The following is a 19,395-nucleotide window of genomic DNA, read 5'->3' on the forward strand; positions in this document are numbered from 1 at the left end:
TTATTCTCTTTTTCTGCACTTCTAGACTGCATCAAAGTTTGCACCGAGAGCTTCACTGGATTTTTCCTGCAGATACATACGTGCATTTGAAAAACTGCTTAATGAAACGTATTGATGTTTTTTTAATAAATCGCATGAAAATAATGTTTTCGGAGATGTTTATTGAAGCAGGACGAAAAGTATTCCTTAATTGTCATTATTCTTAATAGCTCCATTGGCCATTCTCAAAATGGGTAAATTTTTACCCTTTTTATGCCGTGAGCGTGATGTACAAAAAAGGGTAAAAATTTACCCATCCATTGACAGAAACCGCTTTTACCCGTTAAAGAGTAAACCGTGTTTACTCATTAAATGTGGAGAGGCACTTCTAGCGAAAATGGGTGAATTTTTACCCATTAAAGGGTAAACGCAAACTACCGTGCACCACATTTTTTGCTAAAAACGGGTGTGCGGAACAGTTCTAGTAACCCTAGAAACTTATTTTCACCTTTTCACCTCACCCCAAGGGGGTGGTCACTCTACGCACTTCATTCGGCACAGCTGTGCCTTCAATGCGCCAAGGTGTGCCTAGCATGCCAAACGTGCTATAATACAACATGCCATAAAAAATCAATGAACTGAAATTATTGAAAAACGTTCTCAGCAAGCATTGACATATTTTATTTACTACTGGTTTACCTCTCAAATTTTGCATTACTTCCCCGTTTTTTTTTTATTGGGCGGTAGTTTCCCGGGATACATTATACTTACATTATCGCAGGGGAAACTAACGAGAAAGTCAGGTCAAGTATATGTAAGACTTCATTTGGAAGGTTTAGAAAAACCGGCGCACATGAATTCCAAGACAACACGGAGCGTCAACGGTTATATCAAGCGTGTGCTAGAAGAAGGGCGTAAGTCGCATGATCGATTTCTCTTCGTCGATTCTCTCTTATATAAATAAAGGTGACAAGATCCGGATTTGTCATAATTATTTCACCTCAGAACGCAAGATAGCGTCCTGAAGTGAAAAAAATATGACAAATCCGCATCTTGTCACATTTATTAACAGAAGAGAGGATCGATGAAGAGAAATCGATCATGCGACTTACGCCCTTATTCTAGCACACGCATGATGTACGGTATCATCGCAGACAGACGTTTAAGCAGGAACAAATTTATTCAAAATTCCTGTGTAAATTCTACAGTGGTGTCACCTAGGGAGCAAATTGCTGCAGTACAGTGACAGTTCGAAAAAGCACGTGGCCTCATCTTCCCGCTTACCACCCAGTCCACCACCCACTGAACAAAAATATCAAAACAATCACTTTAAAAATGATTCACACAATTGTGATACTTTCACGCCAATTTCTTTTACAAGAGCAACGATCATTCAAGGGTGTTATACTAGCATGAATCTGTGAGTAAATTGAATGCCAACTTGTGGTTAAAATTACAATGGATTTAGTTAACTTTTACATGAGAAATCAGATCCAAAAGGTAACATCACCCACCCAGCGCAAAAAACAGGTGCATAGTTTTGAGCGTTGAGCACGTCGGCTGTGGGAGCGGTTGTGTGTCATGCTGTCAACGAAATGTGATCGGGGTGGCGGCGGGACGCATACGCCATTAACGCCATCTGTTAGCTTATTGCCACTTGGCGATTTGTGGCGGCCATGTTTTTACACAAGTGGCTGAGTCTAACTTGAACGTCTGTCTGCGGTATCATGATGGAAGGGAGAAGGATGCGAAGAGTTGGGATAACATTACGATGAAACCAAGGCTGGTTCATTGTACTCTGTAGCCAGAGCCAGAGGGGCTGAACTCGCCTTGGATGAGACGATTGCAATGCAGTAAGACGCGTGGATCACTTTAATCCTTTGAATACACTGACGATAATATCTCCAACGACCTGCTACATTTTTTTCCCTTTTCCCCGTCTTTGGATGTTGCTGAAACTGTCCCTTTTTTATCTTTTAATCTTGTTTTTAATAAAATTTATTATTCATTGTAAGTTTCGTATATCCATGAATTCCATAACGCCAATAAGGCCATTTTTGTCATCTATCCATCCTCATCAGCCTTATAAAATTTGCGAATAAACTTTATAACTTGAGCCAATACCGAATCCACCACTTTTAGATCGGTTTGATGGGATCTGATGGTTTGGTGCTTCTCTATAGGTTCGTTCTGAAATAAAAGAAAATATAAATATAAAATCACTACACCAAATAGTGTTAATAGATTCGTTCTTAACCCGAAGCCAACGCGAGCGTTTTGTGAAATCTGTGTTTGACAGATAGCAAACAACTCAGAAAACTCAAAGATTGCTGAGACGGAAATTTCAGTTCACTGTGATTTTTATAGCAACCCACTTTGGTAAAGTGTGCCAGACAGTGCGCCGAAATGTACCATAGCTGTGCAAGGCACACTGCGTAGAGTGGCCACCCCCTTGCCTCACCCTATCCAAGAATGTTTATTTACGTTTTGAAATGTCAAGATTGCCTGCAGGCAGCTGTATTGTATCCAATACGTTATATTGTACATTAATTGTTTATTCCATTCACTGAATGATACGTTTTTATCCGGATACTGGAACGAAATCTGGCAAGCGGATTCTCTGCACTTCCATCCAAAAGATTCTCTTCCTCCATATCCACATCGTCGGTGATTTCGGATGAACTTCGTGCTTCTCCCTCTAAATAATCGAAAGAGGAACTTTTAAGTAAATCGCAACAAGTATTTATTTGTACTTAATTACCGTAAATATTGGATGGTATAGTTCGGCTAACGAAACTGCACTTTTTTTTTCTTGATGATGTAAACAAAACAACGTCACGATAGATACAGTGGGAGTCGAAATTTTGAACATCATGGCAACCATTAAATAGTTTCGTAGGATTTCGTAGGATCGACTTTTCTGCTCTATAACGTTGTCAACAAAAAATAATTTTATTTCAGATTTAAGATTTCTCAAATGTACTTGAACAACCACAATAAATTAAAACAAAAACGACGTTTTTCAAAACAAAACCATAGGTAAATTCCTTTTGCAAAAAACGATCCCATGCCTGTATGCAAATAAGGGGCAGTGTGATCATTTTTTGATGCGACAATTTTATTTGCCTGTGCGTCGCATTAGGTGCAAGATCGTCAATAGTGCAAGTAAAATGAACAAGATGCTATCCTTAAGATCACAGACAAACAGACAAACACTGACGAAATTTCCATCGACCACTCATTTAACGACCATATCAAATTCGTCATGTACCAAACCTCACAACCTGAGAGAGACTCACGAAGAGGAAAAATATCAACGTCATGTGCAGCCCAGATTCCCCTCTCACGAAACGTCAAATGCAGCCCACCGTTTTTATGGCTGAAAAAGTGAAAAGTATTGTGTTCAAAGTAAACTGTTATTAAAAACCTCAGTCGGTGGAGCAGTTTTTTCCAAAGTTGCTGATAAATCTAAGCAGAAGATTCATTATTTCTAATGTCTGCTACGTTTGCTGGCATGAAATTTCACTCAAATGGCTATTTATGATTCGATGTGATGTAAACTTAATCATTTTTTGCTGAGAGGTTCATGTGAGGATTTGAACAGCATGCGCATAATTGGTATGCACAAAGTGGAATAAGAAAAAAACTCAGCAATCACAGAAAAAGAAGACCGTCTTCGCGAGTCTCGTCTCAGCTCACAACCAGAGGCGCGCGCATCGTTTTTCTTCGTGTTTGACGTTTCACACTACCGCCATCTGCAGCTCTTGTTGCACGAAACAGTATTTCATGCAACATGGTCACCAGATGATGAGGGTGTAAACTGGGCGATGGATTTTAACGAAATTTGTTCTAAGTGTTACATCTGTTTGTCTGTGTTAAGATGTTCATATTACCACTCCTTCCCCTACTTGCAATAGTGGTTTCTGCGTTCGTGTACATACACGTTACATATCACCAACACTACTTAAAAAGTGCTGGTGGAAAATATAAACAAAGATCAGCTGTTCCCAGCAAAATCAAACGGCGGTATTTTCAACCAGCAAATTTGCGCATGTGTTTGTGACACCGCTCGGCGAGAGCTCAATAAATAAAATCTCGTGTAATCTGGGATAACGCCCTAAAAGCCATTGGTAACCACGTGTGTAGCTTGTTGTTTCTGAGCAAATGAACAAATAGGCAATCAAACCAACACCACCGGCAGGTAGATAATGATCCTTTCTTCACCATAACGTTGTTAAATAACGTGTAAATCCATCCAAATACTCAGAAACACCGAGCTACACACATGGTTACCAATGGCTTTTAGGGCGAGATCATAGTGGTTTCTGCGCTCGTGTACATACACGTTACATGTTACCAACACTACTTAACGATTGCTGGTTGAAAATATAAACAAAGATCAGCTGTTCCCAGCAAAATCAAACGGCAGTATTTTCAACCAGCAAATTTGCGCACGTGTTCGTGACACCGTTCGGCGAGAGCTCAATAAGTAACTTATTAACATAACACTTATTAAGCATTTTATTAATGCTTATTAACTTATTAAATTAAACTTATTAAACTTATTATTAAACTAAACTTATTAAACTCATTAGGCAAAACTTATTAAGCATAACATAACTGTTATGCTAGAAATAAAGTCTAGAAAGATTCGCGAACTAGGCGAAACTGACAAAATGTACACAATTTAAGAAAATATATCGTTGAAATTGTAGCTTGATTGTCTATTCACTTGAACTTTTCCCCTATCGATAATTTTATTATTCGAAAAACGTAAATTTGTAGAAGACGAAACTTCACCTCATGCAAAACCACACACTTTATTGATTACGTCTGTGTTTTTGTTTATCAAAGTGATGGGCGCATCTGAAATCGAAATCAAAACACGGCGAGAGTAAACGGCGACACTGCAAACAAAAAATAAACAAGGCGTACATGGCGGGCTTAATTGAAACCAGAATGTAAACACGGCGCAAAAGTAATAGGCGACACTGAAATAATATCGATTACAGGCTCATAACATTGGGCGATACTGGCATTCTCGAGTACGTTTTAGGCGAAACCTTTAAAGATTTTTTGAGTACGAAATAGCTAGGGGAATTGTAGGAGATGTGTGTGGTATTGATGAGGATTTTAAAACTAGGTTTATGAAATATGTTTTAAAGTGAAAAGGTTAAAGTTTGACTATATTTACTCCAATTGGGATTAAAAATTGCGCATGAGAATTTCATTGATTATTTTCTCATTGTTATTGATTTGTCAGATAGGCCCTAATCGCGAATTCCTCTAGAAGTTGTGACGGAGTGGGGCTACAAAGGAGCATGCCAAAAACGGAATCCTACTCAAGGTATTTATAAGGGAGGTAGTTCGATGTGTCAATTAGAGCATTCCGCCATTTTGGAAAATAGATGACAGCTGGCAGGTTTGTTATGCTCAGCCAGGTCAGCAAGCCATGAAATAATAAAAAAGTTTTCCCCTCAACTCATTTTGTTTTCGAAAACGTCAGTCCTGCATTAAGTTGTTTTCAATCTTCTGCAACGTTTAAACATTACTGTACATATTGTAAATTTTGCACCCTATCGGACGCGACGATTTGTAATCGTCGCCGGTGAAACCGTCGCCAAAATCGTCGCCAGCCAAGCAACCGCTGTGAATTTGACGTTTCACCAGTCTTACCAACACAATGGCAATTCACCTCCTTTGATTTATTTTCTGGCATTTGACGTTTCACCAGTCTTGCCAACACAAAGGCAAATCACCTCCTTTGATTGGATTGCTGGCGACGATTTTTTTCAGTCTGTTCGAAAGTTGGCGGCGCGTTTTGTTGCTAATGAAACAGACAATACTCAGCATCACGATTCAATTCACAGATTAAAAAACGGCTAATTAAAGTGAATTTTCAGTTGTGCGATTTTCCACCTCCAGAACCACCACGCAGGTGCTGTATAGGAAAAGCGAGTTTAGAGCATCATAAAAGATAATTAATAAATAATTGATTTTAGGCAACCGTAATGCAATTCATTTATTGATCAATAAATGCGATACGGGAAAATATTGCGAATTGAATGACACTGACCTAGGATAACTTCAGGCACTGGTAGAACCTTAACTAATAACCAAGCTGCTAGTTGATGGTAATAGAGATGCTGCCTTCTCTTCATCATCAGAGTCGTTATTCAGAACGGCGAACTCTGTGATTGCCCGTTTGTTTTCTCCCGAAGCCACACGTTTTTAGAGAAAACTAGCGTAGAATACATTCGACATTTTCATCGAGCCATGTTACATTGCTATCTATCTGTCTTCGCCTGGTATGATAAGCTTTCTTTGCTAAAAATAAGTACAATTGTTAGTAAATATATGTCATAGTCAATAATTTCATAATTCTCCCATCTCGTTGATTAGTCGATGGTACGTAATACCGTGAAATTTCAGAAAACAACTTGTCTCCATCGCATGCCATCTACTGGTTTACCTACTGGTAACTTGCTCCATTCAACGCTCACGTGGTTCTCCTAGCCGGTCGCCTGGAGAGAACGTCAGTTAAAACAAGGTGGTTGATTTTCCTTTTAGTTTGATTAAGTTTATGTTATTCTAAAACAGCAAAATTAAAATTATTTTCGAATGGAAATACTACGAAAGAACTTACTTGCAAACGCTTTGAAAATTTTTTCTCGCTTTCAAACAACAACGATCAATAATAAACAACTTTGAGGAAACGATAGCAACCACTAGAGGGGAAAAACACATCAACAAATTCGCCAGCTAGCCGACTGGCCATCTGTCAATTTTCACCCTCCACTCCCCGCATCCACTGACTGCTTAGATCGCCATACCTCCCTTCAAAATATCTTGATCCTACTGCAATGAGAATATATACCGAGGTGAGGAAGAAGACATTTAGTGTGCGTGACATCCGTGTACAGTGCAAAATGTTTCACAACTACAAACGAGCGTGCTCCCATAAGAAGCCGTGTAAATTAGTGACGTAGTTATTTTTGTTTACGTTTTTTCTCTTTACTAATACATAGCCGTTGCTTTTTCTTCTACACCTTAGTATATATTCTCATTGATCCTACTGTACTGTGCATGGCTACACTGTAAACTTGGCATTACCCTTTAAGGTGTAAAAAATACCCAATTTTTTCTGATATATGAAGCTGTCAAAAATAGGGGTATTTCAAATTTTTGCATAATGGGTAAATTTTGCCCATTTGTTAGTTCCAATGGTTTACTCTTTAATGGGTGAAAAAAATCTTTATCTTTCGTTGCGACCGAAGTCGTATCCTGATTGCAGGTTATTGAGCAGTATCTTACAGGTTAGTGATAAATCGAGATTTGTTATCCATCTCGTTCTTAATTAAAGAAATATTGAAATTCTTACAGGCAGGTGTGATATGGCATCAAAAATCCTCATTACGGCCTGGAGCGAGACGCCGCACAGAAAACTGCGACCATGTCCGAGGGCTAATTATATGAAAGGAAGCATGTCCAAAAGAACGTTAACTAGTTGTTAATTAATAAGATTTATTTAAGAAAATCCTAATAAACTGCAAAACAAAACGCCCAATGATTTGTGTGCACATTATTCATAACTATTAATTAATTGCATATAATAATGAAGTCATAAAAGAGAGTAAAATTTACTCTCATTCCAAACAAAATTCATTTGGAATAAAGGGTAAAAATCACTCGTTGACTTGACGTACAAGCGGTTTAAGCCCCAAACACAATGTGAACGGCAGCACGGTACAACGGCAAGACGGCAAGCCCATATTGATCTACATCATACTTGTCAAGTTCAGGTTGAATCTGATTTAGTCGACATTGATCAAAACATTGACATGTCATTCAAATCGGTGTTGCCGTTTTGCCGTTCTTGCCGTAATGCCGTTGCATTGTGTTTCACCCTTTACTCTTTAATGAGTACACTGTAAGACCAAAGTACCCTTTAAAGGGTAAAAAAGTACCCTCTTTGAGAGAAACTAGTTTAACTCATAAAAAGAGTAAAGGGCCTTTACTCATTAAAGAGTAAACCGCTTGTACGTCAAGTCAACGAGTGATTTTTACCCTTTATTCCAAATGAATTTTGTTTGGAATGAGAGTAAATTTTACTCTCTTTTATGACTTCATTATTATATGAAATTAATTAATAGTTATGAATAATGTGCACACAAATCATTGGGCGTTTTGTTTTGCAGTTTATTAGGATTTTCTTAAATAAATCTTATTAATTAACAACTAGTTAACGTTCTTTTGGACATGCTTCCTTTCATATAATTAGCCCTCGGACATGGTCGCAGTTTTCTGTGCGGCGTCTCGCTCCAGGCCGTAATGAGGATTTTTGATGCCATATCACACCTGCCTGTAAGAATTTCAATATTTCTTTAATTAAGAACGAGATGGATAACAAATCTCGATTTATCACTAACCTGTAAGATACTGCTCAATAACCTGCAATCAGGATACGACTTCGGTCGCAACGAAAGATAAAGATTTTTTTCACCCATTAAAGAGTAAACCATTGGAACTAACAAATGGGCAAAATTTACCCATTATGCAAAAATTTGAAATACCCCTATTTTTGACAGCTTCATATATCAGAAAAAAGTGGGTATTTTTTACACCTTAAAGGGTAATGCCAAGTTTACAGTGTAAAGGCCCTTTACTCTTTTTATGAGTTAAACTAGTTTCTCTCAAAGAGGGTACTTTTTTACCCTTTAAAGGGTACTTTGGTCTTACAGTGTACCAATTTTGAATTTGACGTTTCAAATTCTTGGTAGCCGCGTTCTAGTCTAGCGTGATTAACGACAAGAGCCTAATTTACAATCATAACAGTCAAAGTAAAACATCTGGGAGTTAAGTTTTCAAGTAAGTTTAACTGTTGGGGGCTTAAATGCTTGACAATACACACGAAAACCAATGGTATGATTATTTAATTTGATTAAAGATTGATATTTTTGGTCAAATATTTTAGGAAAATAACATCAAAAACATCGTCTCGTTCACAATGGACCACTGCACGAGTTCACTGATTTGACGTTTCAGCGGTGCCGAATTCACTCGTTGCCATGGTCACGTAAATAACACGGCACCACTCAAACGTCAGATAGTGAACTCGTGCATCGGTCCATTGATCGATAGGCTCTTTTCGAATGTCAAGCAACATTTCAATCTGTGCGGAGCAAAAATCTAAACAGACGCCACGGAGCGCAGTGAAGTTTTACCTAAAATTATTTATGTTTTTTAAAGTGTTTGTCCAAAACGTTGCAAAATTATTCGACTGCGATGGCTAATGTGTAAGTAATGCCTCAAGAAACGAGTGATAGTTATTTGAATGCGAAATTGTCACAAAATTTCTTGTTCCCGAATTTCAGCCCGTGTAAAAACCCACTGAAGTATTGTCGTCTGTGTCTGTCCGAGGATGAGGAACTGATCTTGATGGAATCGGGCGACAAGTTGACCACATCCAGCAAATTGCTGCTGCAGAAGCTGTTCCTCTATATGAAGATAACGGTAAGTTAAAAGGGTGTCGTCTCTACTTGCAAACCCTGGAAAGTCAGGGATTATATCTTAATAGGTATTAGCCATGTTCCTTGACATGCCTTAAAGTTGTGAATACTAACATGTTCTCGTTTTGCCAATAAATTACAATTACAATTACAATAGGTATTAGCAAAAATCCGAATACTAAGATCTACAAAATCTATATGATAAAATATGATACTCGACGAACCATTTTTTTCTCGGTTGATTTTTTTTAAACTTTGCACCGGCTCCCTATCGTGTAGCGAGTACGAAGGTACTCTACGCCCTGAGGATCCTCGATTGATGGAATTCGAACCCACGACCATCTGCTTGATCTTGCTGAATAACTGCGCGTTTACTGCTACAGTTATCTGGGCTCCCAGGGGAATGCTACATTCTGGGCAATCGTACTTTTTTGGAGCGGTTCTCGGGGGAATAGTATTCAGGGGAATGTTATAGAATCATAATCATGATTAATTTTATGATTACTCATTAACGATCCTTTTTATGACCATTCGCTTTCTCTTTGTCCAGTTCCACAACGAGCAAGACTACCCGAGTGCGATTTGCTACAGTTGTTTGGATCGGTTCGACAACTTTCACGATTTCCGGCGAATGGTGGTCCGGAACCACAATGCGGTGAAGACGTTCCGTCGCCTGTTCGGAGATCAGTATGACGAGGAACCCACCACCATGATAGAGGTGATTGATGATTCGCAGCAAGAGATGGAAATTAAGCAGGAATTCGAAGCGGAGGAGTCCAAACTTGCTGAACAAATAGAAATTGATTACAAGCCACCGAAGGAAGAAGTCAAAGAGGTGGACGTCTATCACCTGGATGGGGATCTGAAGACCGTGGTGGTCAAAGAGGAAAGACTTTCGCCGGAGAAATCGCTGCCAGCAACTCCTGAGAAGGAGCAAAGCCAGGAACCAAAGAGATCTCCCCCCGTTACAAATCTCAACGCGAATATCAGCAGGGTAACTGTCCTGAAACGTCCCCAAGGGAAAGTATTGAACTTGGAGCATGCCGAGAAGCGAGCCAAGGCGGCCATTTTATCCAGGTTTTCGGTGGTCAAATGTTCACATTGTCGCGCTGTCTTCCGAAACCGTGAGAATTTGCTTAAACACGAGAGGGATGATCATCAAAATGTTACCGAACATCTGTTGAACAAAAACGCTCCCTCAAAGTCTCTTCCGGTTATAAAAACTAGGCAGATTTCCAAGCCACTGCCACACTCTCCAGTAGCCCAGTTGTTCAAGTGTCCCCATTGCAGCAGCAGTTTCATTCAGAAGTCCAACTATGAGCAGCACATCAAAACATGCAAGGCTGCTGCACTATCGAAACTGAATCCCCAAATAGTTGTTAAACGAACCACGCCGGCTGCCATGAACGAAGTTATAAAAGCAGCCGTGGCCAAGATTGGCAGAAACGTACAAGTCAAACCGGTTGAACTCGTCCAGGTGAAACAGGAGGAAACGGAAGACCAGCGCATCCGGTGCCACTATTGTCCCCTGACCTACAAGACAAAGTACTTCCTCAAGAAGCACATGCTGGACGTGCACAAGATCGACGACTACGAGAACGTGTTCTACTGCCACGTGTGCAAGCTGAACTACTCTTGTGACGAGGATCTGCAGCTGCACAACCGGGCCATCCATCGGTTCCAGTGCAAGCAGTGCCTGGAGGACTTTAGGACTTGCATGCACGCGCAAACGAACGACACCAGGACGAGCGAGAATGGGATCATCAATAAAGGTATTTAAGGTTGAAGAGTAAGAACAGCCCCCAGTGCTAGTCGTAGGAATGATAGAGAAAGCCTTGTCTTTATTGAGCATGTTTTAGTCGTGTCGAACACCGTTTTAATATTTTTTTTTAATATTTTAAACATTGTTCAAATGTTAACGAATGATTTTTAATTTGAATATAACGTACCCTTTATATTTAAATATACATATTCAAATATAGATACTTCAGGTTGCAGTGAAGATTCATCAAAAAAGTTAATGTCCAAATATAGGGTTTAATACATCAATGTTATTACCATAGCTAAGTGAGCATTTCAAGAATACCTACCTGGTCTCTAATTCAATGCAAGTCTTTATTTTTAATGTATGTAGTCTCTTTTTGTACCGAAATTGTCTCTAAAGTCACTATCTTCCTTCTCATTGATGTTAACTCCGATCCAAAAAACCTCACCAAGAATTTCTACAAGGATTTTGCTATTCAGGATTTCCTCCAGATAATGTTCCACTCATTCCAGTTACCATTGGTTAGTGCATAGCAACTCTAGCAGATCCTAAAAAGTTTCCTACAGGAGTTCTTCCCAAAAAATCCCAAAGGTTTATTTCTAAGCTAATGCCCGGAGAGACTGGCCATTTGTCTACACCGACTGATAGGCACAATTTGTGAAACAGAACAGCTACGGAGGAGTTGAAGGAAGGGATGATATGCCCCTATTGGAAGTGCGCAATAAGAACGTCTGGTTCGGTTGGAGTAAAGAGAAAGTTTATTTTATAAAACTAAATCTAGCCTACTACGATTGGATTGAAATAAGCACAGCTTACCAGGCATTGCAGAATTCGCTCTCATTTGAGAATAAAGCACGATCAAAGCAAGCAAAGAAAAATATCCCATCTGTTGCGGTCCACGATCGTCATTGTATCGCAAGGTGTAACAAGTCTGATAAATGGAAGCAGCGAGCGAGAGCCCCAAAGAGAGAGCGATGATAAAATCCATTTATCTCGCTTGTTTACCATTGGGGGTAGGTGTTTTTCTTTACTGGCACGATAAACAATCCACAAACTTCCAATAGCAATAGTATCCCCCAGGCTTGGAGCATGTTTAGAGGGGTTTCATCATGCACTACTATCCCCCCAATCTGATCAAAGTTGTAGCAGTATACGATAAACAGTCTCTCATAATGTGCAGCATGTTATGATAGTTACAGAGAGCGATACGTGAGAGATTCTCTCAATTTTCTCAGGATTCAATTCCTGCAGCTTACTGATCTTCAACACTCCTCCTTAAGGCGAAGTAGGCCGTCATTGAAATTTGTACGCGTCGTTGATGATTGTTGCTAATTCATCTCACGATTTTGAATCAAAGAAAATCAGTTGGTTTTGCACTGACACAACTGGAAAAGTATCAGCATACTTTATGCATGTTAGCGCGTACAGTGATACTTTTTCAAGTCAATATAAACAATTAAGACTGAGTTTTATTACTTTGAAACTACAAGCTGAAAAGTCATCATGCTGCCAAAAAGAATGACGGGCTACTTAGCCTTAACCTGGTGTGGTCAAACGAACAATCCCATCGCTTGTCGATGGCGACTCGTTGGAGTGGCTTCGTCAGTCCATCAGCAGCTTGCTCTTCAGTCTTGACGAATGGGTTAATTCTACGAGTGGCGTGAGGTGACCATTGTCGGTGTCGTATAGCAAGGTGACAATTCTCGACTCGAGTGAAGTGACTCGCCGTGCAAATCAAATGGAGAGTCACTTCACTCGAGTCGAGAATTGTCACCTCGCTATACGACACCGACAATTGTCACCTCACGCGACTCGTAGAATAAACCCAACTATCTCGAGTCGAGCAGGGTGTCTACTACCTGGAAAAACCTGGAAAACCTGGAATTATCAGGGAATTTTATTCAACCTGGAAAAAAACTGGAATTCTCAGGGAATTTGAATTACAATCAGGGAAAATATTTTGAGGCAGTAATTCATGGTAGAATATGTTCCCTACAAAGGATTTTTGCGTCAAAATCCAGAGATTACCATTAATTTTCCAGAATACTCTCTTCAATTAAAAAAAAATTCGGCTGCGCCGCTGTCGCAACGTTACTTAAGCTATTCAGTGAGGATCTGTTTAGGTATGAAACTTAATCGACTTATCTAAACATTAAATATTTTCAGGTATATTTGATCAGTAGGTATATGATTGAAATATCTAGAGCTGGGAGCAGGTTTCTGTTTAAGGTGAAGATGAATCGAAGCCAAACTTCAAATTTTCAAGAGCACAAATCTAGAGAACCGAACACCCGTTTGAGCTGAAAGCTTAATCGATTGGTCACTAGCTGGTGGTCACCAATCGATTAAGTTTTCAGCTCAAACGGGTGTTCGGTTCTCTAGATTTGTGCTCTTGAAAATTTTAGGTTTGGCTTCGATTTATCTTCACCTTAAAGACTTGGTCTCTATTTTTATTCAAATCTCTTATAAGTCTCTATTTATGATGAAAGGTCTCTATTTTAACCAATATGGTCTCTGAAGGATCTCTTTTCCCTATCTTGCTTGTAGTGAATTCTAATGCAAAATTCTACAAGGCCTAGTTCTTTCAGAAATTCTTCACATATTTCCAGAGAAAATGTTCCAAGAATTTTTCTTGTGTTTTCTCCAGATGTTTCATCTGGAATACTTTCAGGGACTAATACAGGATTATCTCCAAAAATTCTTCAAGAGATTCCTTTACCAATTCAACCAGCAATTTTTGAGGAATGCTTAAGAAAGTGTCACCAGAATTTGATTCAGGACATCCTTGAGCACTTGAGACCATTCTAGAACTTCTTCCAGATATTTTTTTCACTAACTTTTCAACCGAATTTTCCAGCTGCAACTCTATCAGATCTTACAAAGATTCCCACAGAATATCTTCCAAGAAGCCCGAAAAGGTTAATTCATAAGCTCTTAATAAAACACGTTCAGGGATTTTTTTAAGAATTTGTACGCCATTATGCCCACATTCACTCCAAAGAATTGTTACAAAAATTCCTCGAGTAATTAATCAGTAAATCTATTAGGAACACTTCATCCAAGGATCACAGTTGTACCAAACATTCCTCAATGAATCTTGTTGGGGATTGACCGCTTCACGATCTTAAGTTAAACACAAATAAATGATCTCGTCTCAGAGTATAACATAAACACTCGCAACATTGGCACTCTATGAATTACATATCTACTAACTAGCCGAAACTAGGTGATGTGATCTAGTAGGCGATGATAATGTTGTATTTAGTTTCTCTCACTTTTTGCGCAACTGTCAACCAGAGAACACGTAATTCAGAAACATTAACAAACAAATCTAATAAAAAATACCATAGAATTCTCAAAAGTTCACTAAAGATTCCACACTAGTTACTACTACAGCTATTTTTCCAAGAAATCCTCCGATCATTCCTACACAACTTCTTAGCGATTTCGTTTTTCAAGGAGTTGCTTCACAGAGATTCAATATTGATTTGTTTTCTTTTTTTCATTAATCTTAGCAATTACTCTTCCTTATTTATTAAGAATGACTTAAAAACTTAAACAAGTTTTTTTAGAGGTTACTCTAATATTTGCTTTAGAAATTCGTCACGAAAAACTTTTGGAAGAATGCTTGGAAAAATCTGTGAAAACTTCATTGAGGAATCTCTTAAAGTTACTGTTACTGGAATTTCCGGGATTTCCTGTTACTGGAATTTTCAAAGAAATCTTAGAAGCTATCTCTGGAGTAATTTCTGAAGATATACTCAGATAAATTCCTAGTCAAAATCTTAAAGAAATTCTGAAGGACAATTATGTAGGAAATCCTGAGAAATCCCTGGAGGCATTTCAGGTTGAATACTGCAACATGTTTAAAACGGGAACCTTGGCGATTTTCTTGAAACATATCTGAAATTATATATGAACCCGAATAACACACATGTTATAATTATGGCATATCAACTGCTATATGACAAGATATAGTCATATAATAGTTATTCTGCATCTATTATAACATGTGTGCTACTAGGGAAGTAATTCCTGATGGAATCTTTGAGATAATTTCTGTAATTATTTTTGGAAAAATCCAGGTTGTATTTGAAGATATTGCGCATTTATTTCACCACTGGACTATCGCACAAATTTTTACAAGTGCGGAAACGCTAATAAAAGCGCGCAATTGCATCAAATCGGGTAGGTGTCTTTGGGGGACTTATTCTTCGTAAATCAAAGAATAAGTGCTCTGAAGAAACCACAGGATTCAATGCAATCCCGCATTTTTATTCACACTTTCGCACTTATGAGGCCGCACTTTGCAGTTCAGTAGTGAAAGAAATATTTAGAATAAAATTCTTGGAGAAATTCCTTAGGAAAATTCTTTAAGTGGTTTTATGGGAAATAATCACTAAATGAACTCCTGGAGAAAAATTCAAATCTCTCAAATTGAAATAGGGAGTCGATGCCGGTTATGGACCCTTTGCGTATTATGGACCCCCTACAGAAAAACATAAAATTAGCACTCAAAGCAACCTTATTCCTATGAAAATCCACCGGGGGAACTTCGATTGCATTGTTAGTCTGCAGTTTCAGGCAAAATATTTGGTTTGAGGCGCATAAATACAGATATTTGAACAGTTTTGTAAATGAAACCACACAAGAGGGTCCATAATACGCATTTCCAGGTGGGTCCATAATAGGCACGTCGGCAGCGAGCCGAATTACATGGAAATCAAATGGAGGGTCCATAATACGCAACGTCAAATTTGTAAACAATCCTATTATGGACCCCGGGAGGGTCCATAATAGGCATTCGGACAACAGTTTTCCAAATGTATATTTCTCTGGGAAAATCGTATGATTTTGTATGTTGCATGAGTGTACTGTGAAGTAAAGACATTGAACTTGTTATTAGACTCCACAAAACGTATATCTGCCTGAGATATAATTGCGGAAAGGCGTCGAGAATGAATTTCAGCTACTAAGGGGTCCATTACTAGCATTGACTCCCTATCAATCCATTTATCTAATTTGAAGAAATCTTCTGAGTTATATCTGGATCTTTGGGCAGATAACTGAGTTTATTTCTGATGAAATATCTGAAGAAAATCATTGAAAATGCAGTAATACAAACACTATTATTTGTCGTAATGTCTCGAGGAAGTTCAAACAAAAAAAAAATCTCAGAGAAATGTCTGATTCCATAAATAATCAAACTCTTTCTTCCTGGTTTCTGTTAAGTTTCTATTTGTTTGTAGATAACTGTTTGTCTCTTTTGTCAAGCAAAAGCTTTCTGAATGTTCTATTTTCAAAACACTCATTCCCTATCAGCCATGCTTTACGAACAATTTCTGAAATTATCGGAAAATATTGAATTTCGGAAAAACCTATTCTGGAAAAATAATCTAGAATTTAAACAAATTCCACTATTTTTTACAATTATGATTCATTCAGAGCTCTTGAAAGTTTTCGAATGGAATGCAAACAATTAATCATTTATCTAAATTACCACATTTGTAAATGTTATACAGGTTGGATTCGATTAACCGGGAACTTTATTATCCGTGTTCTAAACACAATGATGGACAGAACAAACAACATAAAAAAACAGCGTCATTATTAGGAGAAGTGGTGGTAAAATGAACAGGGGTGGTAAAATGAACACCGTTCCTTTTACCGAGAAAAACAAATTTCGATGAATTTTTATCACGCACGGACGATTTAGAGCATAAATCTGAGTGGTCGAGTTGATACGGAGGTCAATTGAAGTGAAAATATCGACAAAAACTAAGATTTTAGAAAACCACGTTTGAAAATTAGAAATGACGTAACTTTAAGCTCGGAAGGCTTCAGGTTTTTCAGTGAGGTGAATATCGTTATGATATGATGTCAAATCGGATACCTTTATAATTCTTTTTGAATGGGTTACAATCATTAATGGATGTATTTTCGGTAAGGCAATGAAAATTTACAGAAATATTTGTTTTGCTCACGTTTTTTGCGTGGTGTTCATTTTACCACCAACTGCTGTTCATTTTACCCACATAGTGCAGGTAAAATGAACATTTGCATCACTTTTTGATAGCGATGAAAAAATGGGAAAATGTAGCTATTTTAGTCTGAATCCATGTCGCTGCTTTAGATTACATCCCTATTTTCAATGTTATGCGATAGAAGTACAAAAATTCCTCGTTTTTCTATCAGAAACAAGATGATTTCCTTAAGGTGTTCATTTTACCACCCCTTCCCCTAAATGCAATTCATATGAATATTTGAATTGAGCTTTAATATTGTTAGCACATTGCTTTAAAATTTCTAGAAGAGTGAATACACTTTAAAATACTTTTAAAATTGTCATTAGTTTGTTTTGGTCATATAAAATTAGAGTATATCTTGAACCTGGAACTAATTTATAAAACCTGGAAATATCAGGGAATTTCATTTCGGTAAACGAGTAGGCACCCTGTCGAGATGTCATCTCGCTATACGACACTGACAATGGTCTCCTCACGCCACTCGTAGAATTAACCCAGAAATTGAGTTTGATGATTTTCCGGTCCAACGCATCACGGATGTAATGGTGCCGGATATCGATATGTTTTGTCCGGGGTGTGTATCCGCCGTTTTGCGCAATACAAATCGTGCTCAGCCTTCAAAAAATCCCACTCCAAGAGCTGCTGAGATTCAAAACCACCGAAGCAAGATTCATTTCACGCGCATCTTTTGTTTAAATCCAGGCATGCAATGAATCCTGCCGCGTGTATGAGAGGATTGAATCCTAGGATTCAATCCTTGATCGATTGTTAGCTGGTAGAAATCAATCGAGTTAGCATTGATATTTCTTGAGCGTTCATTGCAAATGTCTGTGTGACAGGATGAGTCTGAAGGATATCACCAAGCACAGTTGGTTCTTGAATTGGAAGTTTTGCGACAATTTTCGATAGCTTTACAATCCGAGTGAATCTTGGGAGTTCAGCGTCACTATGGACCTGTGCACGAGTTCACGAATTTGACGTTTGAGCGGTGCCGAATTCACTTGTTGCCATGGTCACGTAAATAACAAGGCACCGCTTCAACGTCAGATGGTGAACTCGTGCATCGGTCCATTCCAATTCAGTGTAAGCAAATCATGTCTTGAGTTAGCAAAAATAGTGCTGTGATATTAAAATCTTTTACTCAATTCACTTCCCCACGAGTGATAAAGACCGACTTTAAGATTAACTTGCAGTAGTTTGAAATATTTTTAGATATTACTTACGATGTACATAATGTTATTGCCTGCCATACTACTTCACCTCCCCTCCGGTAACACTGTTAGTCCCCAGGTTTAGCCTAATCCTCTATAAAACGTCAAACAATCATATTCTAAATGAGGAGCATTTTATATTCATTCGTGTGCTTGGCTATGGACCAATGCACAAGTTCATTATTTGACGTATGAGCGGTGCCGTGTTATTTATGTGACCATGGCAACTAGTGAATACGGCACTGCTCAAACGTCAAACTAGTGAACTCGTGCAAAGGTCCATATATGCTCAATGACAGGGATTCAATCTTGTGATTGAATCTTTGCACGAATCACGCACGCTGAGATTCAAAAACCAGGATTCGAAAGGATCCCGATCATTGAGATGAATTCAAAGCATGCTTGTTCAAATCTTGGAGCAGAAGGATTATCTTAGAAGCCTGATCGTGCTTTGATTGTCACAGCGCAGCTCGATCTCTTCAACGAACAACTGTGGAATGAGACCTCGCCACCACGATGCCTCTTGTACGGCAGCAGACAAAGCCATATACTCTGCCTCACACGTGGAGAGTGATACGGTAGTCTGACGCTTACAACTCCAGGATACTGCTCCTCCTTGCAGCAGGAATACGTACCGTTTTGTCTCAAATTCCGAACAGACTCATATTCCGAACACTCCGTTTTTGTATGACGATTCGGTTGAAATGTTTCACTGAAATATGTCATCAAATAACCAGGAAATGGCAGTCGATTGCTATTCAGTTTTAACGTCTTTTAATGTATTTTATACCTCGGGAGTATTGATGATTCTTTAGTTCAAAACCAGTAAAACTAACATGAATAAATTTATTTGCGAAATTATTCATTTGAATACGCTTTATTCGTGCTGTTCGGAATTTGAATCA

The 19,395-nt window shown here is 38.5% G+C and overlaps 1 protein-coding gene and 2 long non-coding RNA genes across 3 annotated transcripts; 1 reads left to right on the forward strand and 2 right to left on the reverse strand.

Annotated features, from left to right (window-relative positions):
• Window positions 1-1,512: 1,512 nt before the first annotated feature.
• LOC110674680 lies at window positions 1,513-2,859 on the reverse strand. The gene is made up of 3 exons (XR_002499091.1): window positions 2,741-2,859; window positions 2,464-2,677; window positions 1,513-2,169 (listed from the first exon to the last, which is right to left on the reverse strand). It is a non-coding gene; the product is annotated as an uncharacterized LOC110674680 (long non-coding RNA).
• A 3,136-nt stretch (window positions 2,860-5,995) lies between these two features.
• Window positions 5,996-6,880, reverse strand: LOC110674681. Its single transcript, XR_002499092.1, has 3 exons — window positions 6,626-6,880; window positions 6,399-6,570; window positions 5,996-6,306 (listed from the first exon to the last, which is right to left on the reverse strand). It is a non-coding gene; the product is annotated as an uncharacterized LOC110674681 (long non-coding RNA).
• A 2,256-nt stretch (window positions 6,881-9,136) lies between these two features.
• LOC110674146 (zinc finger protein 777-like) lies at window positions 9,137-11,594 on the forward strand. Its single transcript, XM_021837951.1, has 3 exons — window positions 9,137-9,275; window positions 9,354-9,492; window positions 10,039-11,594. Exons 1-3 carry the CDS (start codon window positions 9,265-9,267, stop codon window positions 11,266-11,268), a joined length of 1,380 nt encoding a protein of 459 aa, XP_021693643.1. The 5' UTR covers window positions 9,137-9,264; the 3' UTR covers window positions 11,269-11,594.
• The last annotated feature ends 7,801 nt before the right edge of the window (window positions 11,595-19,395 follow it).

The sequence above is a fragment of the Aedes aegypti genome, chromosome 1, assembly GCF_002204515.2.
Source record: "Aedes aegypti strain LVP_AGWG chromosome 1, AaegL5.0 Primary Assembly, whole genome shotgun sequence".
Classification (NCBI taxonomy): Eukaryota; Metazoa; Arthropoda; class Insecta; order Diptera; family Culicidae; genus Aedes; species Aedes aegypti.